This window comes from Drosophila sulfurigaster, chromosome 2L (assembly GCF_023558435.1).
Source record: "Drosophila sulfurigaster albostrigata strain 15112-1811.04 chromosome 2L, ASM2355843v2, whole genome shotgun sequence".
Lineage (NCBI taxonomy): Eukaryota > Metazoa > Arthropoda > Insecta > Diptera > Drosophilidae > Drosophila > Drosophila sulfurigaster.
In genome coordinates this window covers 16,436,837-16,459,166 of record NC_084881.1, presented here as the reverse complement: position 1 = coordinate 16,459,166, position 22,330 = coordinate 16,436,837, and the positions used below count along the sequence as shown (strand labels likewise).

General features: G+C 36.7%; 3 protein-coding genes across 5 annotated transcripts; all 3 read left to right on the top strand.

Moving 5' to 3' along the window:
* The first annotated feature begins 292 nt into the window (after positions 1-292).
* Positions 293-1,682, top strand: LOC133850160 (caspase-like). The gene is made up of 2 exons (XM_062286159.1): positions 293-1,212; positions 1,286-1,682. The coding sequence occupies exon 1, from the start codon at positions 376-378 to the stop codon at positions 1,210-1,212; it is 837 nt and encodes a 278-aa protein (XP_062142143.1). The 5' UTR covers positions 293-375; the 3' UTR covers positions 1,286-1,682.
* On the top strand, positions 1,601-17,913 carry LOC133850156 (protein mothers against dpp). 3 transcript variants are annotated; one of them, XM_062286153.1, is made up of 4 exons: positions 1,601-1,754; positions 13,986-14,425; positions 15,420-16,110; positions 16,433-17,913. In XM_062286153.1, exons 2-4 carry the CDS (start codon positions 14,156-14,158, stop codon positions 16,837-16,839), a joined length of 1,368 nt encoding a protein of 455 aa, XP_062142137.1. In that variant the 5' UTR covers positions 1,601-1,754; positions 13,986-14,155; the 3' UTR covers positions 16,840-17,913. The 3 variants fall into 3 exon arrangements, with proteins under 3 accessions (XP_062142137.1, XP_062142138.1, XP_062142136.1); XM_062286154.1 differs by having other exon boundaries at positions 1,609-1,748; XM_062286152.1 differs by lacking the exon at positions 1,601-1,754 and adding an exon at positions 9,695-9,844.
* Positions 17,914-18,417: 504 nt separating this feature from the next.
* LOC133850159 (NADH dehydrogenase [ubiquinone] 1 subunit C2) lies at positions 18,418-19,055 on the top strand. The gene is made up of 3 exons (XM_062286158.1): positions 18,418-18,618; positions 18,689-18,832; positions 18,892-19,055. The coding sequence occupies exons 1-3, from the start codon at positions 18,456-18,458 to the stop codon at positions 18,939-18,941; spliced, it is 357 nt and encodes a 118-aa protein (XP_062142142.1). The 5' UTR covers positions 18,418-18,455; the 3' UTR covers positions 18,942-19,055.
* Positions 19,056-22,330: the final 3,275 nt, after the last annotated feature.

Genomic DNA, 22,330 nt, shown 5'->3' with positions numbered 1-22,330 from the left:
ATATTAGCGGCAACGGAATTCAGGCAATCGCACTAAATGGCGCCTTAAAATAAACGGTTAGGGAAATTATCAGATTTATCTCAACTATTCACGATAATTTATTACTGTTACTAAGAACTAAATTCTGATCTACAAACTAGAATATAATGAAGAGTTATTAACATTTTAAGAAATAATAACAATTAACTCAAATTGTAATGACTTTTTATCAATATTTTGCGGTCAGAACTAAAATCCGCACTCAACTTATATTTAAAAATACATTATACAAACGCGATTTTATTAACTCGTCATTAGCATTGCAAGTACAATAGGATTTCAGATATAAATCAAAGCTTAAAGAGTACGGATGTAAATTACCTATAATATTCAGAAATGACAAACGTCAGGAAAAGAAGTGGATGTGACTCCGGAATTATAGCGGATATAGTTTCTGTCACATACAAAATGACGCATAAATATCGTGGCAAAGCATTAATTTTTAATAATGAGCACTTTGACGATATCAACTTAAGTCCCCGAATGGGAACGCATATGGATAGTGAGCGACTCGAAAAGGAACTACAACGTTTGGGTTTCAAAGTTCGCGAATATATGGACTATACCAAAAAGGATATTTTGAGTAAGATCAAAAAGACGGCAGCGCGAGATCACTCAGAATACGACTGTGTTTGGATAGCGATACTTTCACATGGTAAAAATGGATATATTCATGCCAGGGATGCGTTGTATTCTGTCGAGGATATTTGGCGACCTTTTGCCGAAGACAAATGTCCAACGTTGGCTGGCAAACCGAAATTATTTTTTATTCAGGCCTGTCAGGGAGACCGTACAGATCCTGGCTATCCGCTGCTACAGCCCGAAATGATGGACAACGAAACTTCATCGTTTATGTGCTGTCGCATGCCCATGTGTAAGGATTTCTTGATCGCTTTCTCCACTCTACCGGGATTTTGTTCATGGCGCAACACCCTTGATGGAAGCTGGTTTATACAGAGTTTATGCGAGGAACTTGCACTCAAAGGATCAAGCTCTCATCTTTTGACTTTATTGTCTTGTGTAGCTGGACGTGTTGCTTTCAACTTTGAGAGTTATAATCCCTCAAACCCTACAATGCATCAGAAAAAGCAAATCACTTTTACGATGTCAACGTTGACTAGAATTTTATGTTTTCCTGACAAAAGCAACGAGGAATTTGAACTTGATAAATGAGTAATATCTAATACAATAAACACAATATTAATTAATTAATTATATTATTTATTTATACTCTCTTTTACTTCAGAATGAAGTAACCGATGTTGATGATTCAAACACCACAAAAATTTCCCTATCGCTCTAAAAATTTACCCCTTGCGATTATTTTAAACTATCGGTGCTGCCAGCTAATATTTAATTTTTTAGTACCGATTGCGATATGGGAAATAAACAACTGGCAACATATATAAATTATATTTTATTAAAAATGTAACTATTTAACATCCACCATAAATTATTAAACTTGTTTAATTAAATGAATTAAATTATGTAGCTAACAATGGAAATGGCAGCGCTGCAGTGTTGTAAAACGCAGCCAGTTAGCCGTAGACACTTCGTGTCTGTCGTCGGTCGCTCGTCGTTCGTTGTCGTCGTCGTCGTGTTGTGTGCATTTCATGATAAACAATTTAAAATAAATAACAAAATTCACATAGTTATGGTGCATTAAAGTAAACAAACTGTCCACTAAAGCAGACCACAAGTGTTAAATTGTACGCGTGAGTAGCAATCTAATTGTTTTATGTGCATTTCCAATGGCAAAAATCAAGCACAGTATCTCAGTGCAATTACGTTTGGCTGCCTGAAAGAAAAAATTTTTTTCTTCTGCTGCTGCTGCCGCGCTGCTGCCGAAAGAGACTTGGCTGGCGTCGTCGTCGCCTCCGTTGTTGTTGTTTTTGTATATGCTGCTGGCGTTATTGTTGTTGCTGTTATTCCTCTTGCTTGCTCTGCAGGGATTACGTTTTATTCTCAGCCTCTCGTCAGTTTATGCTGCAATATATGCGCGTATGTGTGTGTTCGTGTGCTGCGCGCGCCATTAATTGAACTAAAAAAAGTCAAATAAGAAATTGAAAACAATTATAAATACACACAATAAAATCAAATTTTTATTATGTTTTGAAAATACTTGAATGTCGCTTACACAAAATTTCTGACATTTCTTTTCAACGAAATCCACTTGAATGCGGTTGCTGCTGCTGCGCTGCCAACAGCAAAAGCAGCACAGGTGCGGATTAGTATTAAGTATTTAGTATATTTGTTTTTTTTGTATTTTGTATTTGGGCGCGCACAGATTTAACAACAAATCTTATATTGAGTCACACACAAACAAATCGCAAATAAACGAACGTTTTTTATGATGATTCGATGATTAATCGAATTTAAGCGAACTTTCGACCATCTATCGCTCTAGTGAGTCAGAAAGAGAGCGCCGCACAAAGAGACGCTAATTTATCTACGTGCTCTCTCTCGCTCAGACTCTCTGTGTTTCCTTGTATAGTCATTTAGCTCTGCTCAAACAAACTGTTATCATAAGACTAAAAAAATGCTGCTAACTCGCATTCTGTTATCAATTTCATCACATACTGCTCTTCGTTTTGCCTTTTTTTTTTTTTTTAATATTTTCTATGCATTTACTTTACTTTATGCATGTGTGTGTCGCTTATCTACGCAGCGCTGCCTTTATTGTGCTGCTCTTCACACTACGCTTTGTTGTTGTTATCAGCGCGCGCTCAAAGCATTCAGTCAACGGCGGCAGCAACAACATCACCTCAAACGCACACAAACAAATTGCCTTCGCTATGCCGTTAGACGCCGTTCAGTCGCGGTCAACGTCAGCGTCAACATTGGCATCGCTGCTTTTTCCTTTGTCGAAGGTAACTGAAGCGCAACCCAAGACACAAGACTTGCACTCAATTCCATACACTTTGCGTTTGTTGGGTTGTGTAGGAGTATGTGTGTGTGCTGCATTTGCTTTCTGCGTAGCTTTTTCCCAACACATTGGCAACGCTGCTCTCCTTCTTGACTTTGTTGTTGTAATTGCAGTCTCTGAGCATTTGCCCAAGTGAGCATAGCGAAGAGAATGGCAAGCAAAATATAAGCTTGAGGCATATTTGAAATCTGCTGCATCATGCATGGTAAAAACCGCTTTAAGGCTGTTTCTATAGAATCTCCTCTCACTCAATCTTATGCTTCAAGCTGATAACATCTCTCGGCTATTTGAAATGATCTCTGAAAATCAGTCAAGTAGATTATGAGCTTCTGGGAATCACATTAATCTAGACATTAGATTCTATTAGTATTCCAATTGTTAATTATGTAAAGGTGTTATTATGAACGTAGCTTAAAGATTAAGACTTTTTGATTTTAAAAGTCGGTTTTATTGATTCATTTTATTAAGTTAATTATGTACTAGTATTTGTGTTATTTTAAATTAATTTTAATTAACTGTTAGAGAATAAAAAACTTTTTATAAGATTATATTTATCGACAATGTCGAAAAGTTGGGTGTATTTTATGGATACATATTCTTTTAAATTTAAAAGTAAATTGTGTTAATAGAATACCTTAAAAATAATACTAAACAGATAGGATTGGATTACAAATTTTTGTAAGATTTAATTTATACAAAAAAAAAATGTGTAGCGCTTTTTTCTAATATCTTCCGTAAATTGAACACCATGTAAATATAAAAGCGTAAAGTAGATTTTTTGAATACTTTAGAAAAGTTTACTGCTAAGGTTAGAAAAATGTTGTTTATTTGCTTTTTGTATTCAAGTCAACCTAGAAAAGGCTTATTTTGCATGATTTTTCGATTTATTTTTTATTAGTTAATTTCATAGGCCAACTCAATTTAAATCTTTCAACTATTTTTTCTACTGGTTGCAACAATAAATCATAAAGCAAAGAACATAAATCATTTTTTTAGAATAAACTACGTAAAGTGAGTTGTTGTAAAGTCTCGAGAGACTCAAAACTGAAGTCTCCAGACTGACGCCTTCGATTTGCATTTTGGGCTTTTGTGTTGATGGTTAGTCTCTGTATATGTGTGTGTTTGTGTTTGTGTTGACCGAAACTGCCTCCAGTCCTCAAATGATCCACGCCCACTCCCACGCCACCGCCGCTATCGCCTACAATCTGCAATCTGTGCCCCTTGGAGCAATGAGCATAGTCGTATGTAATGTTCCTTTTTGTTTTACGACTCAACGGTTATTCTAATTTATGTTGCACACACATATTGTTTTAATATATGGAGTTCGACAGTGTTGCACACACACACTCATACTCGCATGGCTCGCTTGATTGGGCAATTCACAATTTGCCACGCTGCGAAAATTAAGTGCGCAAAGTCAATATTTCAATTTCGAAAAAGGCAGCTCACAACACAAAACATAAGATACATGTAAGAAAGCTGCAGTCGAGTGTGCTCGACTGTGTAATACCAGCTACACATAAAAAAAAACACTAGATGGATCATCTTAATCGTCCCCATATAAGATTGGTTTCTGAAAAGATTCCAGACTGAAATTTTCAGAATTCATTCAGCATATAATTATTAAAAAGTGTGTCGAAATTAAATTTTTAAACTCATCGTTTAAAGAGCTCAATTGGGACTTTAAAATAGTAAGTGAAAGGATATTAAGAAGAGAAAAATCGGTCAGTAAATTCGATTTTTATTTACTGTGAGTCCGTTAAGTAAAAACAAGGAAATCCAAAGTGTGCGCTCAGCGAGTTTTTGGCTTAGTTCTTTAGTTCTTTCGTTTTCTTTGTAATTCCTCTAAAAAAGAAATGGCACTATCTTGTAATACCTTCCATCTTATGGATGACGGGTATTCAAATTTGCATACGCGAAAGAAGTGGTGCATGCCGCTTGTGTTGCATGTTTGGTACTGCATGATTATAAACCAGCTAACCAGCTGAGCTGAGCCTCAAAAAGGCGGCACAGCCTACGCATCAGGTTGCAAGTTGCCAGCAACCTAACGACTTTTAGCGGCATTTTGTAAATGATCCACATAATGGTCTCGCTTGCTCTCTGTCTTTTTGCCTAAATAATTATGTTATTAATTGGATTTCTGCAATACACAAAAATTTGCATGCTCGTTGCTGCAGCCCTGAGTCGTAATCCCCCCTCATTTGTTTCACTGCCTTTGGGGCGGGGTTCTTATCTCCCGGCAACTATTTTTAGATCTATCGAAAGCGTGATTTACGTTTTTCTCTGTTTGATTTCTGCCAGTGGGCGTTTCCTCCCCCTCTAATTCTCCCTTGCTTTCCCCCTTTTGCTCAACGAAATATATTTCATTTTTCTCTCGATTGTTGGCGCTGCTCTTGATCTTCTTGTCGCGATAATCCTCGCATTTGGTAATAAAAAAATAAACTCAAATAAAAGTCAAAACAAAGCAAAAAACTGAACTGACAAAAAAATTGTCAACACGCATTTGAACTTATTTTTAGACCCTGTCGCAATCGGATTTAGTGTTTTTATTTTATTTATTTATTTTTTTTTTTACTTCTTACCATGATTATAATGCCATAGACTGGAAACAACTTTATTAAGTGCTTGATAGAGATGTTTATCATAGCACAGAGACCTGAGCATTGGATTTATTCAAAATCTGTGCATAGCTTATCGAAAGGTCGAAGCTTGAGTACTCTTTTTTTAATTAGCAAAAGCTGGCTCTAGAGACTATCGGTTTGAGACTATCGATAACTTTGATATGCGATATTAAATAAGGGTAATTTTTTACAAATTTGTAAAATTAAATCTGATGATATATAATACACTGTAAGATATTATCAGTTCCAGATAAATCACATGACACTTTCCATTTGAAATTGTTAAGGGAATTGAATGAACGTCGCTTTGTCTTACAATTTGTTCCAGTTGCTGTACGCTTAACGCCCACAGAGTTCACAGCTATTTGGCAGTCATTGTGCAGCTTTTACCATCTGCTATGGTAAACTACGTTTTTTGTTGTTGTTTTTATTGCTTTTTTATAGTTAGTCAAATGGCAAATGGTCGCGGTCTTAAAGACGGCGAGGAAAAACTTATGAAAACGCAACTTTAAACTGTAATAAAGTGGGAAATTACAGCGCATAAATCTCTGTCGCTAAACTGTCAAGAGAGTCGAATCGAGTCGAAGTCGACGTCGTCGTTATGTTGCGTTGCATTGCGTCGTGTCGGGAATCGGGAGCCAACACCCACATACATTTACAGTGGGTTGCCTCTTTGAATGAATTTGGTCTGTGGCAAAGCTATTAAAGCGACTTTACAGTTTGGCAGCTACTGTTGAGTGGCAAATTTAAATGCAACATGCGGGGCCAAGCGCCACACAAGGCGTCGCACGCATTGCATCCATCTCTCTCTCTCTCTCTCCCTCTCTGTTGCTGTTGCTGTTACTGTCTGTCTCGATCTGGTTGTGGTTGTGGTTATTGTGTTGTTGGCCTATTCAGGCATTCAGATCGCGCGACACTTGACTTGGCGCTTCATTGTCCATATAAAACTAATAATTATTGCATTTAAAATCTAATAAATAAGCGCATTGACAATGCGGAGTTGTTGTGGATTGAAAAGCAAGAGCCAACGAGAGCGGGGGAAAACGCATTGAGGGGCGGACAACATGAAAACAAACAGTCTCTTGGAAGACGCTGCATTGCCGCTCCTATTTTAATGGCGCTATGCTCAGGGCTGCGTTGCACAGCTTGTTGTCACAATAATAAATTAAACCTTTCGATGCGAAATTTGTACTCGCCTTTTTATATTGAATTATTGTCTTGTGCTTTACGATCTTAAGCAAATTTAAAGTGACATATAATTTAATTAATTGATTAATTTAACATATAATATAAGAAGAATTATTTCTTAGGAAGATTTCAGCCATTTAATATACACATTAGTGCTAAGCTTCAAACTAAATAAAATTTACTATCATATAATGTTGATAATTTAACATGCCACAATTTCCACACAACAAAAAGTTTATGCGAATAATTTAGAGCGTTATTCTTAGACTACATTTATTTTATTCTTTAAACTTAAAAAGTGAATAAGTGCAAAAATTATAATAATTGATTTGAAAAGCTGTTTTCTTATAACATGCGAAATAAAAACATTCCTAAAGATTCATCCCCAAATTGATGGCGAATATTCCATTTATTCATTCATTTGAGTTTCGGTTTAGGAGCAAGAAAATCCTTCTTTGTTAAATTTTAAGAATAGGATCGATAGATTTCTGATAGTTTTCTGATAAGAAATAATCTAGTTAAATCGATCTGAAGTGTTCTAAAATAATATTTAAACATTGTGTAAATCCCACACAAGCATTTTTTAATAATAGTTCACAATTTTAAGCTTTAATCTGATCTTTACCAATTGCAGTTTGTGATGCATCCCTGGCAGAATTTCTAGTAATGATCATTGTGAAAAGTACACAACTCGAACAATTCTTGTTGCTGTTGTCGTTTTAGTGACAATGCTGCTGCCGCTTTTGACCATAATTGTTGTACTTGTCATTGTTTTGTGTCGCGTTGCCAACTACAGCGCAAACGCACCGACATCCAAGCCTCCAAGCCGCAGACATTTGTTGTTCTACAGATATGTATGTGTGTGTGTCCGTGCGTGCGTGTGTAAGTGTGTGTTAAATACATGTAATTAGCCATGTTTGTGCCATTTAATCCGTTCGGAGTGCATGTCCTCCCTCCCCGCTTCTTGCTCCACAATCTGGCGACGCGTTTCTAAGAATTCTTTGCGTTTTGTTTTGGCGCACGCATTAGGCGCCACAAAGCGCGGCCACGTTTAACCCCCAAGCGCAGTGCATGCAACTTGCAGCTTGGCGAGTTGTGAGTTGGTCTGCTCTGAGCATACTCCACATATTTATGGGCTATTTAGGCGAGTGTGGCGCGTATCGTGTGGATGCTGCAGCGCCAGAGTGTGTGAGAGAAAGAGAGGGAGGGAGGGATGTTGTATGGTGGTCGCTGGGCTCCGTCAGTCATTGGCATTGATTGGCAGTTGAGCACGCAACAATTGTTGCATGGCGCTGCACTGGACGCCACTTGCTGCAAGCTGCAAGTTGCAAGTTCACTTTTGCGCACATGTTTTTGCTGGCAATTTTGCGTTGATGTTCTTACTTTGCAAACAAAAGAGTTGGCAACGCTGTTTACGCGTGGGCGTGGGCAACAGAAGAAAGGGTGGCTACTCTATTTTGTTGTTTTAGCTACTGTTGACAGCTCAATTACGGTTGGGTTGTACAGGGTTGCCAGATGGCGTGTTCTTTTGCAATTAACGCGTCAATTATTTGTAATTAGAATTGACTTAATTTTCCCTCTTTGTGTGTGTGTGTGTGTTGTGTTGTGTTTGCCAAAAGGATTCTTTTGTGTGCACTTTTGGCACGTGCGGCCATTAAGGAGGGTGCAAGTGCTGCCTGTGCGAGTTGCATATGTGTGTTGTGGTGTATAATTTGCGTGCATGCATAAATTTTTATTGTTTGTTGTTAGTGTTTGCTGCTGCTGCTGCTGCTGTTTTGTTGTATATGTATGTGGTGGGTGCGCTTCATGACTATTTTCGGTTTTTACGACAACTGCGTTATGTTACCCATGTTGGCTATAAATTCGCGTTTAGTAGTGTTAAACACGCAATAAAAACTAGGCAATATTAAAAGTGGCGCCCTCACTCCGCACCACTCACATAAATGTACAACAAACGCATCTGGCAACTCCCGAATGCAATTTGACGAAAGAGTTGGCAACGCACACAACTTGCTGTATTCTGATGCTTGTTCTCTCTCTGCACTTTATGATTAGTGTGGCGCTTTATAGTGCACTCTCACTCTTTCTCTTTCCCTCTACGCCATTCACTTGCTGTGGCTGCGTTTACAGTTTGATTGCTGCCCACACGTTTTGCGTTCACGTGCAGTACGCCTCCTCCTCCCACGCCCCCTCTGGCGGCTCCTACCCTTTTGCAGATAGCGCAGCATTTGATTTGTTTAAAGTAAAATAACAAAAAAAACATGCTATAGCGTGAGTGAGTGAGTGTGTGTGTTTGTATAGCGCTTGGCTGCTCGTGTTATTGTTGTTGTTATTGCTGCTTGTGGCTTTTTTAGACACAACACAAGGCGGCAGGCAGCAACCACACAATACGTCACTCAGCAGTTAGCTGGTTGCCAGGGCTGCACAAACGCCAACTATCGTCACGAACTAAGAAAGCAGGCTTAACATCTATCGATACTGTTTGCCTTGGATATGCGATAGCTGCGTTTGCTCCTTTTTGACTTGTAGTCCAGCCCTGATACTCAGTTTCTCACACACACAATCAATCGTTTCGCTCGCTCGTTCGCAGCGCATTCGTCGTTGATCGCTCGCTTCGTGCAGTTGTGTTTATCGGACAATCGAATTGTCGTCTGAATTACTTTACATTTTGTTGTGCACAATTTTTGACGCAAATATTTTATCAATTAAAAAACAAATAAATATTGCAAAAACAAAAGCTCGTTGAACGCGAAATGTGAATGCGTATGCAAGACTGTCAATATATAATTATTTGTATTATTTATGTAAATGCTGCGCGCCGTCGCCGTCTGCATTTTATTCGTCTGTTGTCGTCGTCTCTTTGTGGAGGGTCTCCGGATCTCATATAACATTTGGATGCTGATTTCTGCAGCCCAACTGCGTGTGTGTGTGTGTGTGTTTGGGCGTGTGCGTGCAGTATAAATAAATAAAAATAATATCTGCAATCTTTGCCATAAACGAGGAGAGAGCAGAACCAAACACCAAACCATCAGATCGTGAATATCTCCGTCAATTGCTGCGTTCAACATGTGTACGTTGTTCTTGTTTTTTTTTATTTGCTCGATCAAAAAGTTTTGCTTTTTTAGAGTCTTGTAATTTATCATCCATTGCCATTGCCATTACCAATGCCTTGCATTATTTGTTTATTTTTAAACACATGTCCCCACAGGTCCTCTTCTCTCTTTTTATGTCCCCTATGCATTATAATAAAGGGGTATTATGATTTATTGACAATCGAAGACTTATGACGATAATTAATCTCTAATCTTTACGCTTAACGATTTATTCTTATGAAGAATTATGATTATATTTTAAAGCTATACAATTAGAACAGCATTCTAAATAATTTCTAAAAACTATCTTCTAATGGGATAATTTTCAATTAGTAAAATTCAATTGCAGTAGATAACGTTTTATTTCTTCCCATTCCTATTAATAATAAGATAGCGACTGCAAGTTAAAAATACATAATAAAAACAGTGATCTCAATGGTTTCTTTATCGATTGGATTATGCAGACATTCAAAAATTAAAAGTTCGATTATCCTATTTTAAGAAACAATAAAAATATTGATTGATTTCTCAACTATTCTAATGGATAGATAGAAAATTAAACTTTAAAGCTATTGCAGTTACATCGTTTTATATTATTTTCTTCAAAGGAGTATATCGGGTATTTCACAGTCGTGGAACCTCGAAGTAAGCTTTCATGTATTTTTGTTGTTTCTCCTTTTCTTTCTTTTTTTTTTTTGTTGTTTTTACGTTTTCATTTTCAATGGCAACGGAAGCGCCTGGCGATAAGTCAACAACTCTCTCGCTACTGCAGTTTGCTATCGTTCTTCTACTTCTTTTATTTCTGCTTCGACTTCGGCTTCTGATATCGCGCTCTCTACCTGGTGTGCACCCTCTTGATTTACGCTTTATTGTCATTGCAGCATTTATGATTGATTATTGATTGGAATTATATGATACGCATGCGCGAATGCGTGACTTTCATACTGAACAACTGTTGCTCCCCTAACTCCTTCTGGGGTTTTTCCTTCACTTCACTTTACTGCGTTCCTGAGTTATGATCAACTTTAGTTGACTTTGGGCTTCCTGGCAGCAGCCTCGATGCTCTCCACTGATTCCCCTTTAGAACTATTGTCACGCATTTTATCGATCAGACGTTTAATTTGTAATTGCATTTAACGTTTATTGCAATTTAATTTTTGTAGTCGTATCATTTTGGAATTATTGTATCGATGAGCGTATCATTGTCGTCATGTCTCATTAAAATTGTTGTTCAATTTCTATAAAACGCCAATAAAGGGTCTTGAACTAGCATTTATACTCCATTAAGATTCCCATTGATAAATTAAATGTCGTATTGCGCTGTAATTTTAAGTAATCTAGCTTAAGGATTCCATTAAAGAACTTAACTAAGGAATTTTATTTTAACTATTCACATTAATTCTTAGTAACAGTGGAAGAGTACGAATTCTTATAAAATGCTTTTTTTGACTAGAAAAATATGTATGTTTGAGATTTTCTAAGAAATGATTAGCTTTAACTATTAATATTAAGAGTTTAATAAAATGGAATTCTTTTTATTATCATTTAGCCATGATTTAAAACTAATCAACACAAAAGCCTTAAACATCAAAAAATTTCATGGATTCATAAATGTTTACAATGAAAATACAATAAAAATCCACACAAATCGCAAGACAATCATTTTTAAAAACTTATAGGGGGATTGTAAACTCCCGAAAGATATTTCCCCTATTTGTTGTTTCAGTGCTTTAACAAATAATTCCTTGTTCTTAAGGTATTTCTAAGGCACATATTTGTATAGAAAATCCCCAACCACAGCTGCGGTCAGTTCATTGGAAATATCCATAGAGCATCATCTACGTCAATAAAAGTGCAAAGCCCCAACCTGCAGAACACTGTAAACACAACACAACACAACCCTCTGTCGGTGAGGGGTAAGGGTATGAGGGTTATTATTCCAAAATTTGAATGCTTACCCCGCAATCAATCGGAGCTCCAATTTGGGGCTCAGCCAGCTGGTCAAATACAGCGATAATTACACACAGAGGGAAGGGGAGGGGGAGAGGGAAGTTGCCTGTGGCCTGAGGTGTTGCTGGTTGACTTGTGGGGCGGCTGAAAATGTGGCAGCAACCAAACAAATTGTCAACAGACAACAAAATGTGCAGGCAACGCCCCGCGTAGGCCACAAAAATAGTTGGAAAATTAATTCGCGTTGCGGCTAATTTGGCCAGAAAAAAGTTAGAAAATACAGTGTGTGTGTGTGTGTGTGTGTGTGTGTGTGGCAGGCGTGTTAGGAGGTGCCACATATGTTGCACTTGTTGATTTATTGTCGGTATTTAATTGGTTTTGAAATTGGATTTGAATAAGCCTGCCTCACATCGACCGACCGACCGCCCACCACACCCTTGTTGCCACCACCTTCTCCTCCCCTCCTCCTCCTCCTTTCTTGTTTCTCATCTCAGCTACATAAAGCGGCAAATTAATTGCTACAACAAATTTTTCTTTCAATTAGATTTTGTCACTTTAAAAAAAATTTAATCAACAAAACGAAAGAGCGCTGGTCGAAGTTTTTCCAGCAATTTGTTGTTCGCATTGAAATGTCATAATTGAAATTGAATTGTTGTCTTTACCGTTATGCGGTTAGAGTAGATGGCGGCACCTGGTGGTGGCAGGTGGGGCAGGTCGCGAGGGTAAGCAACAACTGACAAGTTGCAGCAACCAATTGAATGTGGTGTTATCTCTGTTTTGTGCTAATTATGATGTGCACTGATCATTAATGCACTCGCCACTCGCTGTGCACACTGTCACAAAACAGAAAAAAAATTCTAGAATTTATAAAATATAATTACAATATTTTTGTCCAATATTTTAATGAATTGAAAGTACCTCTTGAATATAAATATTTGCAAAATTAAAAACAATTGAAAAGTTTATTATTTTCATCATTGTTTAATTTGTTCATTTCTTTTACTTTTCTTTTGAAAACTACATATTTTCGCGATTTAGTTTCAACTAGTATTCATCGTCAAACAATTGAACATTTTCTCGCGACAAACTTTAGTTAATAATTTAATTCATTTATTGCTTCTTTGAGTGCTCTAAATGCGAATGCTGTTGAATGATTCACCCACACTCGCAGCGGTTAGCTCATTCACAAATTAATTTAATGCTCGAGAAATGCCAGTTAACAGTTTCTTTAACTCAAGTGCGAAATGCAATAAGTCGCTGACTAATCTCAAATCACCTAAATTCGCATTTATTTCACAGTAAATGCACAACAAAAAATATAAATAAAAAAATACAAACAGAATTACAGCTTTTCTGAGAATTTTGTTATTGATGCAAATCAAGCAATTAAAATATCTTTGTATCTCTAGCGTAAATTGTGAAAACATTTAATAATTAGCAAACATTTCAATTAACTTTGATTTGCGAATATTAAGTGTTATCTCTACACAATCAATTGAAAATAAAAGAGTAATAAATTATTTTCGATATCTATGAATATCTCTACAATAATTTTAACCGTTATCATCTGCCATTTTGGTGATATTCTTACCACTGTGGCACGATTTAAAACTGTGTCTATGTGTGAGTTACGTCAGTCAACGCGAGATAAAAAATAAAATAATTTCACATGAAATTGAATTATTATTAATCAGATATTGATACTACATATTTAATTGTTAGCACTTTGGCATGACGATGGCATTATTGATTTTATTAAGTTTTTTTTTTTTTTATTTGTATTGAAATCAATAAAATTGAATTTTACGTAGCGGGGATTCGATCTCGATCGATTTGCATGCAATGGACGCTGACCTTGATGATCGCACAGAGCCAACGAATATATATGTATATATGGGGAGGAGTTAAGCATGATTTGTGCACAGACAGGCGACAACAGCAACAACAACAACAACAGCAGCAAGAATCGATAGCAAACCGAAAACAAACGACGACTTCATTTGAAGCTGGGCACATGGCCAACTTGTTGTTGTAGTTGGGGGGGCGTTGCTTAAGCCAATAATCTAAGCTTATGCACGTATATATGTGTATACTAGATATATTGATAGATTGATAAATGTGTGCACGTATATTTGACTCGTATGTTGCGTTTCTCTTCTTTCTTTATAGACTATCCGCCTGCTGATAGCTATACCGGTTATCGGGTAACTCCACCCCAAAGCAATCATCATCCGCACAGCAACAACAACAACAATATTATACACAACAGCGGCAGCAGCAATAACAACAACAACAACAACAACACCAACTGCAGTAACAACAACAGTAACAGCAACAGAATGGACACCGATGATGTTGAGTCGAACACAAGCAGCGCGATGTCCACATTGGGCACATTATTCTCATTCCAATCGCCGGCGGTGAAGAAACTATTGGGCTGGAAGCAGGGCGACGAGGAGGAGAAATGGGCCGAGAAGGCTGTCGACAGTTTGGTCAAGAAGCTAAAGAAACGCAAAGGCGCCATCGAGGAGCTCGAACGTGCCCTATCCTGCCCCGGTCAGCCATCGAAGTGTGTGACCATACCACGATCATTAGACGGACGATTACAGGTAAATTACACTACTACTAAAACAACAGCGTGTCATTAAGTGACAATAAAATAAGGAAATTGGAGGAGAGACTGACAAAATATATATATGAAATATATACATTTGAGAGAAGAGCACAATTACAAAATTATATTATATATAAGTGATAATACCTAAAAATGTAAGCTAGAGAGAATGCAGAACTCTTCAATGATAGAAATAGTGGAATAGTAAAGACTAACTAAAATTGTGTAGATGAGAATTCGTGATAAACAGTTAAACATTAAAGATCATCTGAATATAGTCCGACAGCAAAAGAAAGGGACAATGTATGCCATGAAATATAATTAAACTAAAAGTAAGTGGAGAGAAAATAGAAAATATAATAAAATAAATGTATTATTTTAGCTTCACTATAAATTAAATTAAATTAAAAATGAAGTATGCTGAAAGCCATACAAATTTGATATGAAAGTGAAAAATAATGTTAAATAAAGCCTAACTAAAATGGCTACAGTAATTGTTATACATGAATTAATATACTAAATGCGTAATACAAATCATTCTAACCTTTTTTTGGGATAAAAAGTAATATAAATATATTATATATCCACTATTATATTACGATAAATAAATTCCTCTATAAGTGACAATATTTTCTAGATGACAAATATAAGCCATTCTGATATAATATAAATATATTATTTATCCACTATTATATTACAATAAATAACTTCATCTCTATATGACAATATTTTCTATACAAACAAATGAAATGTTTAAGACCTGTTCCGCTTTATTATCAGATGTAGTACAAATTTATTAAAATATGTTCTAAAAATAAACCAAAGAAATGCTGGGCTTTAAATAAGTACTTAAAATACTTATAAAGAGTTATGAACTGAGCCAGATGCACTAATTATAAAAGTGTATACTTGTGATAGACTTAGTAATATACTTAATATATAATCCAATAAAGGAATGATATATTAATCACCTAATTTACCCACTTCAGGTCTCTCATCGCAAGGGTCTGCCACATGTGATCTATTGCCGCGTTTGGCGCTGGCCCGATCTGCAGTCGCATCACGAACTGAAACCGCTCGAATTATGCCAATATCCGTTCAGCGCCAAACAGAAGGAGGTCTGCATCAATCCCTATCACTACAAGCGTGTCGAGAGTCCCGTCTTGCCCCCCGTGCTCGTGCCACGTCACTCCGAGTTCGCCCCCGGCCACTCGATGCTGCAGTTCAATCAGATGGCCGAGCCGAGCATGCCGCATAATGTTAGCTACTCGAACAGTGGCTTCAATTCGCACAGTCTCAGCAATAGCAACACATCGGTGGGCAGTCCCAGTTCGGTTAACTCCAATCCCAATTCACCGTACAACAGTCTGGCGGGCACACCGCCGCCCGCCTACAGTCCATCCGAGGATGGCAACTCCAACAATCCGAACGATGGCACACAAATGCTTGATGCCCAGATGGGCGATGTGGCGCAGGTCAGCTACTCGGAGCCAGCGTTTTGGGCCTCCATTGCCTACTACGAGCTGAACTGTCGGGTCGGCGAGGTATTTCACTGCAACAACAATTCGGTCATTGTCGATGGCTTCACGAATCCATCCAATAACTCTGATCGCTGCTGTCTCGGTCAGCTGAGCAATGTGAATCGCAACAGTACCATCGAGAATACACGCCGTCATATAGGTGAGCTAGATGGATTTATCAATATTTAGTATTTTTATTTGCAATTTAGTATTCTTTTAATACTGTACTTATTTAAAAACTTGTTTACTCATAATGAAATCCTACTACTTCTATATTTGAGTATTTATATTATGACCCAATATTTAATTTATAAGAATTTTGATAGTTCAAAAATTTAACTTCCACTATTTATAAACTTATTTACTCATAATGAAATTCTATTACTTTTTTGTTTAAGAATATACCATATATTAACACTCAATATTTATTTTTTAAAAAGTTGAAAAATGCAAATACTTAACTTTCACTTTCTGCTCTCCAGGAAAAGGCGTTCATCTGTACTACGTGACCGGCGAGGTTTATGCCGAGTGCTTGTCCGATTCCGCCATATTCGTGCAGTCGCGCAACTGCAATTATCATCACGGCTTCCATCCGAGCACCGTGTGCAAAATCCCCCCGGGATGTTCATTAAAGATCTTCAACAATCAGGAATTTGCTCAACTGCTCTCGCAATCGGTGAACAATGGCTTCGAGGCCGTCTACGAGCTGACAAAAATGTGCACAATCCGCATGTCCTTTGTGAAGGGCTGGGGTGCTGAATACCATCGACAGGATGTGACTTCAACACCCTGTTGGATCGAGATCCATCTGCATGGGCCGCTGCAATGGTTGGACAAGGTTCTCACACAAATGGGATCGCCGCATAATGCGATTAGCTCTGTATCCTAAAGACAAAAACAAAAACAAAACTAACAACAAGAAACACCTAACTAAACTAACTAACTAAATAGAACTATAAATGATGATGGGATTTAGTGGAAAAGAAAGTCCAATACACGCAGAGAAAGCTTTGGAGTTAAGAGAAAAAACAGAAAAACTAAAAACTATGTAAAAGACGTAGAGCAAAGTAGAGAAAAGGAGAAAGCGTGAAAAGGGAAGGAAAAAAACCTAAAGGAATATGAACTAAAAATGTGTGCGCGTGTACATGCCTTATATATAAAGAATATATTATACACAGATTTATATATTACACACATATATATATATAATATATATAGATATCTGTAGAAACAGCTACTCAACCCGCCTCTCGCCCAATAAACATACTTATCTAATTTCTAGTTTATCATATATGATTTTCAACGCGAATGTCATTCCTTATGCAACAACAAATACAAAATTCAACTAAAACAAAGATGAACATCAATCGCTCTATATGATGCAACCAATATTATATGATAATAATATTATATGTATGTGCCCTTTGGCAAAATATGTTGTTCAAGTCTATTTCAAGTGCTACCTTTGTGTCATTGCGAATTGCTTTAAAAGATAGCGAAAACAAGAATTAAATAATACTATATATGTACTACTATATGATGCCTAACTCTATATACTATTTACCACTTAAAGTACCATTAGAGTATGTAGGGCAAGTTTTAAACAACTTTTATGCAATACATTTTTTTAAAATACGCAACACACACACACACCCCACAACACAACACTACACAACAAAACAAAAGTTATGTTTAACTAATTGATGATCTTGTTTAACTTTAAGTACAATTTTCAAACAAAAAAAAAAGCAAAACTAAAATCAAAAACAAACGCAATCAATTTTAAGTTTAATCATTTGTCTAGTTAAGTTTATTTTAGTTTTTGTTTCATTTACAACATTTTTTCGATGGTTTTTTGAAAAAAACATGATTTTTTTATTGTTTAATGCAAAATTTGTGCCGAACTTTTCTTTATAAGTAGCTTTAATGTCATCATTTCAAATAAACCGTTTTTGCCTTATCAGTTCATTTGGTTTTAATCTGAAACAGCAAACTCATACAACTAATAATATATATATATGTATTTAAAAAAGCTGTAAATTATGGCTTAATAAGCTGAATATTTAATGTAATTGTGCCTATTTACGTATTTAATTGCGCTTTCGATGTTTATAAATGAATTTTTAATGTAGGGGACTCACAAAAAAGTCAAATTTTTGCTAACAACTTTAAATAGCCATTACAACAAACTTGCCTTGAAGTTTACAGTTTACAAGCAGCTTTTGTGCCTTACACAAACAGTTTGAATTGCCTTTGCTTGCTACACGCAACGCCGTTTATTGTAATTGTGTACTACAAATATATACATGCATACTATTGTAAAACAAATTTGAAATTTAACGTATAATAAATGAAAAACATACAACACCGCCATGTTTTACTTAATATCGATAAAGTATCGAATACCGATAGACTGGGACAAACAGCTGACAATCTACGTTGAGGTTGTATTATTATTTTTATTCGCCCGGTCACATTGTTTTTTTACATCTAGAATTTGTCAACATGAATTCGTCGCCAGTGAACGATCCATTGGAATTATTAACAAATAAAGGCAATCGGCAGCCAACATTTTTGGCTCCCATATGGAATCCAATCGCTGGTGCTGTGGCCGGCTTTGGTGTTGCCTTGTTTGTCAACTGGGGCTTCCGTAAACCAGTGTTCTCTGGTAAGTTGTGCTCGATGTGACGTAACATTGTTTTTGCTCGATTTAAGCAATATTCCAATTTGCAATGTAGGTATTCAGAAGCACATTGCATTCACCTTGCTTGGCGGGGCTCTGGGCTCGTATTTTGACAACAAGCGCGACCAATATGTGGCCAAACGTGATGCGGTCCTTCGGCATTATATTGAGCTGCATCCTGACGATTTTCCCAAGACAAGTGAGTTATATTTTGGTTAATAATGTACCATATGATATTTATCCCTCTGCTTTTTGTAGATCGCAAGAAGTACGGAGAAGTTTTGGAAAGTTGGGTGCCTGTCCGTTAATGGGAATAGAGTTATCATATTGCCTACGAAGCAAGCCTTGCTTATAACCCAACATTATTTAGTTAATTAAACGGCTTTAATTGTAATACATATGAGAATACCAAACTGTGAGAAGAGCGTATTTCATTTAAATGCAGCGATTGCAGTTGGTTATGATTGCATGCTGTAGCAGTGTGACCAACCAAGCAATGTGCGGAACATCGTATTAAATGTATAAAGGGCTTATTTGAATGCTAATGGTATAATAAAAAATAAATGTACATTATTAAACTAAATAATTAGTATCTTACAAATTTATAATATATGCTACAAAAAAAGCTGTAGTCTGTAGGTACAACGTCGCACGTATGTGTGACCGCTTTTGGTATTGCATATGCCTGCAGTATTTTTTCGTAGTGGCAAATTTGGCGCATACGCACAACTCCGAAAAATCGCACTTTTGCGCCTTCCAATCGGTTGGCTGACGCTGTTTCTTCAGTTTCGGGCGAATCGTTTTCTTCGTAGGACGTGCGCACGCAACGTTCAAATTGTACAAGAAATTTTTGCATGCAGCATGCAGATAAACATAAAATACACACTTTGAACGCGCAGCTGTAAATCGAACAATTAGTTATTAGTTTGGTGTATTATATTTAATAAACGCTGCAATTATACTTATTGATTTTATGGCAATAAGTATAATTGCAGCGTTTATTAAATATAATACACCAAACTAATAACTAATTGTTCGATTTACAACTGCGCTTCTCGAACATTTTTAAACTCTGCTTTGTGCGTGTGCTTCGGTAAGTAACTGTCGTCGTGTGTGTTAGTTTATGTGTGGATGTTAAAGCCGCGAGGATTTTACCGTTACAATTTACGAAAAAACGCGTTGAAAGTGTGCGTCGCGTGCAAAGTAAATGAATAATAAGCGAACAAATAATCTACGCTCTACTTTGGACAAATTATTGATCATTATCTATCCAGCAAAACTTTGTGGTTAAGTCAAAATTGCCAAAAACAAAATGTCGAATTTTGTTTTTGGCAATTTTGACTTAACCACAAAGTTTTGCTGGCGCCAAACGGAACAATTATTACAACAACAGCAAGCAGAGTGCTTGAAAGCACGTGAAAAAAAGCAGCGCGCCTTAACCACAGCAGCAGCAGCGCAGCAGCCGTCGCAGCAGAGACAAGACAAAAAGCAAAAACAACAACAAGTAAAGCTCCCAAGCCGCCAAAAGGCCGACGGCTTTTGGTGTTTTCTTTTGCTTTTGTAAAAACTTCTCACAGGCGGATTTTGTTTGTGTGCGATTATGGCAAAGGTAGGTGAATCTCAAAGCTGAGCTTTTAATTTTATTAGAAAATTATTTATTTATTTATGTGGCAACTGCCAAACACAATTTGCTGCCCTTTTTCTGCCCAGTTTACTTTTCCAACTTTAATACACCCACCAACAGCAAAGCAGCAAATTTTGACAGATTTAGCAGTTTTTTTTTAATATTACATATTTGAAATATGTAATACATGTAATAAAAAGCATTAACGGAAAAAATATGAAAATTAATCATAAGACAAAAATTATTTGCAATAGAGAAATATGTTAAGTAAACTTCTATTAGCTATTTCCAGCTATTTCTTAAGCTGAATTTAGTCATAGCTGAAAACTAGAAATTTGCAAAATGCAGATGAACATAAAATACACACTTTGAACGCGCCATAAAATCAATAAGTATAATTGCAGCGTTTATTAAATATAATACACCAAACTAATAACTAATTGTTCGATTTAAAGCTGCGCTTCTCGAACATTTTTAAACTCTGCTTTGTGCGTGTGCTTCGGTATGTTAAAGTGACTGTCGTCGTGTGTGTTAGTTTATGTGTGGATGTTAAAGCCGCGAGGATTTTACCGTTACAATTTACGAAAAAACGCGTTGAAAGTGTGCGTCGCGTGCAAATTAAATGAATTAGGTTAAGGCGCGCTGCTTTTTTTCACGTGCCTTTCAAGCACTCTGCTTGCTGTTGTTGTAATAATTGTTCCGTTGCTGGCGCCAAACGCCAACAGCAAGCAGAGTGCTTGAAAGGCACGTGAAAAAAAGCAGCGCGCCTTAACCACAGCAGCAGCAGCGCAGCAGCCGTCGCAGCAGAGACAAGACAAAAAGCAAAAACAACAACAAGTAAAGCTCCCAAGCCGCCAAAAGGCCGACGGCTTTTGGTGTTTTCTTTTGCTTTTGTAAAAACTTCTCACAGGCGGATTTTGTTTGTGTGCGATTATGGCAAAGGTAGGTGAATCTCAAAGCTGAGCTTTTAATTTTATTAGAAAATTATTTATTTATTTATGTGGCAACTGCCAAACACAATTTGCTGCCCTTTTTCTGCCCAGTTTACTTTTCCAACTTTAATACACCCACCAACAGCAAAGCAGCAAATTTTGACAGATTTAGCAGTTTTTTTAATATTACATATTTGAAATATGTAATACATGTAATAAAAAGCATTAACGGAAAAAATATGAAAATTAATCATAAGACAAAAATTATTTGCAATAGAGAAATATGTTAAGTAAACTTCTATTAGCTATTTCCAGCTATTTCTTAAGCTGAATTTAGTCATAGCTGAAAACTAGAAATTTGCAAAATGCAGATGAACATAAAATACACACTTTGAACGCGCCATAAAATCAATAAGTATAATTGCAGCGTTTATTAAATATAATACACCAAACTAATAACTAATTGTTCGATTTAAAGCTGCGCTTCTCGAACATTTTTAAACTCTGCTTTGTGCGTGTGCTTCGGTATGTTAAAGTGACTGTCGTCGTGTGTGTTAGTTTATGTGTGGATGTTAAAGCCGCGAGGATTTTACCGTTACAATTTACGAAAAAACGCGTTGAAAGTGTGCGTCGCGTGCAAATTAAATGAATTAATTTTTTTTTTAATAATTCATTTAATTTGCACGCGACGCACACTTTCAACGCGTTTTTTCGTAAATTGTAACGGTAAAATCCTCGCACAACAACAACAATAAGCGAACAAATAATCTACGCTCTACTTTGGACAAATTATTGATCGTTAACTAAAAAAAAATTCGACATTTTGTTTTTGGCAATTTTGACTTAACCACAAAGTTTTTTCACGTGCCTTTCAAGCACTCTGCTTGCTGTTGTTGTAATAATTGTTCCGTTGCTGGCGCCAAACGCCAACAGCAAGCAGAGTGCTTGAAAGGCACGTGAAAAAAAGCAGCGCGCCTTAACCACAGCAGCAGCAGCGCAGCAGCCGTCGCAGCAGAGACAAGACAAAAAGCAAAAACAACAACAAGTAAAGCTCCCAAGCCGCCAAAAGGCCGACGGCTTTTGGTGTTTTCTTTTGCTTTTGTAAAAACTTCTCACAGGCGGATTTTGTTTGTGTGCGATT